The sequence below is a fragment of the Aplysia californica genome, unplaced genomic scaffold (assembly GCF_000002075.1).
Source record: "Aplysia californica isolate F4 #8 unplaced genomic scaffold, AplCal3.0 scaffold00214, whole genome shotgun sequence".
Classification (NCBI taxonomy): Eukaryota; Metazoa; Mollusca; class Gastropoda; order Aplysiida; family Aplysiidae; genus Aplysia; species Aplysia californica.
This window is the reverse complement of record NW_004797484.1, coordinates 860,701-862,176: the sequence shown is the minus strand read 5'-3', so window position 1 is coordinate 862,176 and position 1,476 is coordinate 860,701. Positions and strand designations below refer to the sequence as shown.

At 34.5% G+C, this 1,476-nt stretch overlaps 1 protein-coding gene across 1 annotated transcript in view; it reads left to right on the top strand.

Annotated features, from left to right (window-relative positions):
* Positions 1–1,476, top strand: part of LOC101862037 (neuronal acetylcholine receptor subunit alpha-6-like) — a 29,450-nt gene that overhangs the window by 17,129 nt on the left and 10,845 nt on the right. The window contains exon 2 of the mRNA XM_005099482.2: positions 1,151–1,305. Coding sequence (XP_005099539.2) covers positions 1,151–1,305 — 155 coding nt within the window. The remainder of the gene's footprint in view (positions 1–1,150; positions 1,306–1,476) is intronic.

Below are 1,476 nucleotides of genomic sequence, written 5' to 3'. Positions count from 1 at the left end.
GGGTGGTACACCCTGGGTTCGGGTCAAAATTATGGATTATCTTATGAAGGCATTCTTAGCTTCTTCAACCTCTCTTACAACTATTTCGTCGCATAAGAACCCCCAAAGCTTTTATTTTTTCTCATACCGGTATATACGTCACCATCATTTTCTCTTAAACTCAATCTTTTATTCTTATTTTCCTCCCGTTTTTTTCAAAACGCGGTTTTTCTCTATACTTTTTAAATGTTTCCACCAGTTTTCATCCAATCTTTATGAAACGTGCACAGAATGAAGAAAAGGTGTAACTTTAAAATGTGTATGTTGTATTTTTGAAACATTATTATGGAATAGATTTTTGTTGGTAGTGTATCGAGTGTGGATTTTCACGAATTTTTTGTACCAAAGGGAAATAATTCTTTAAAAATTTTCTAATTTGTTTAGTAAAAATTCAACTGACAAATTTGTACATCTATTGTCTGCTATCATGAATGCAAAATAACAACATATTCCCATTAAACATAAATGCGGTATTCATTGCGTAAGACGTGTCAACGAAATAAATCCAGTATGGCCGATTTCTCCATGACAACGAAATATTTGTCTCACATTTGATTGCAGATTATTAAAACTCCTCACTATGATTGATATATATGTGAAATTTGGTAAAAATAAAAATTTGATCCCATGTAAAGCGAGATAGCCTTCAACGATCGTATCTTGTCAGTTTTACAAAATTTCGTAATCACAGTGACAAAAATTTTTAAAAATGAACGGGTTACTAGAGAGGGATGACAAAACAGGAATTGAAAAAAGGGGGAAAATATTGTTGGGGGAGGGGGCATAACAGATAAAAGTTCCTCTAATTTCAACATGACGAACATGATAATTCATATATCTTCAAATTCGAAAATGAAACGACTTGAGCTATCGATTATGCTTTTCAATAAGACAAATTCCCAGTACATTACTGTAGACTCCCTTATACTGCCTATTCTGATCAAATGTTTTGTGATGTTGATCCTCTGAAAAAGGGCTTTTTCTAAAAATTGGTTTTTAAGATTAGTTAGTGTTGGCCTATTCTATTGGGTAATTCTTAAGCTAGTTAATTGCATAACTAAATTGTATCAGCTTCCTGGCTGTCATCTAATGTTTTCCTTGATCTACACAGCCAACAATATCATGGGTAGTTCAAGAAGCAGGTCATTCACCCCCACACTTTTGTTCCTGTTGGTGACAAGCTTTGAACTCGGTACCTCTCAGACTTACGAGAACGCAAAGGCTATCTTTGACGACAAGATGAGCAGCGCGAGCTACCATACAGAGGTGAGACTTGAGGGGCATTATTATTTGTGGAAATACGTTGCTTTATATGCTATGCTTTAGTAGTAGTAATAGTAGTAGTAGTAGTAGTAGCAGTAGTAGTAGTAGTAGTAGTAGTAGTAGTAGTAGTAGTAGTAGTAGTAGTAGTAGTAGTAGTAGTAGTAGTAGTAGTAG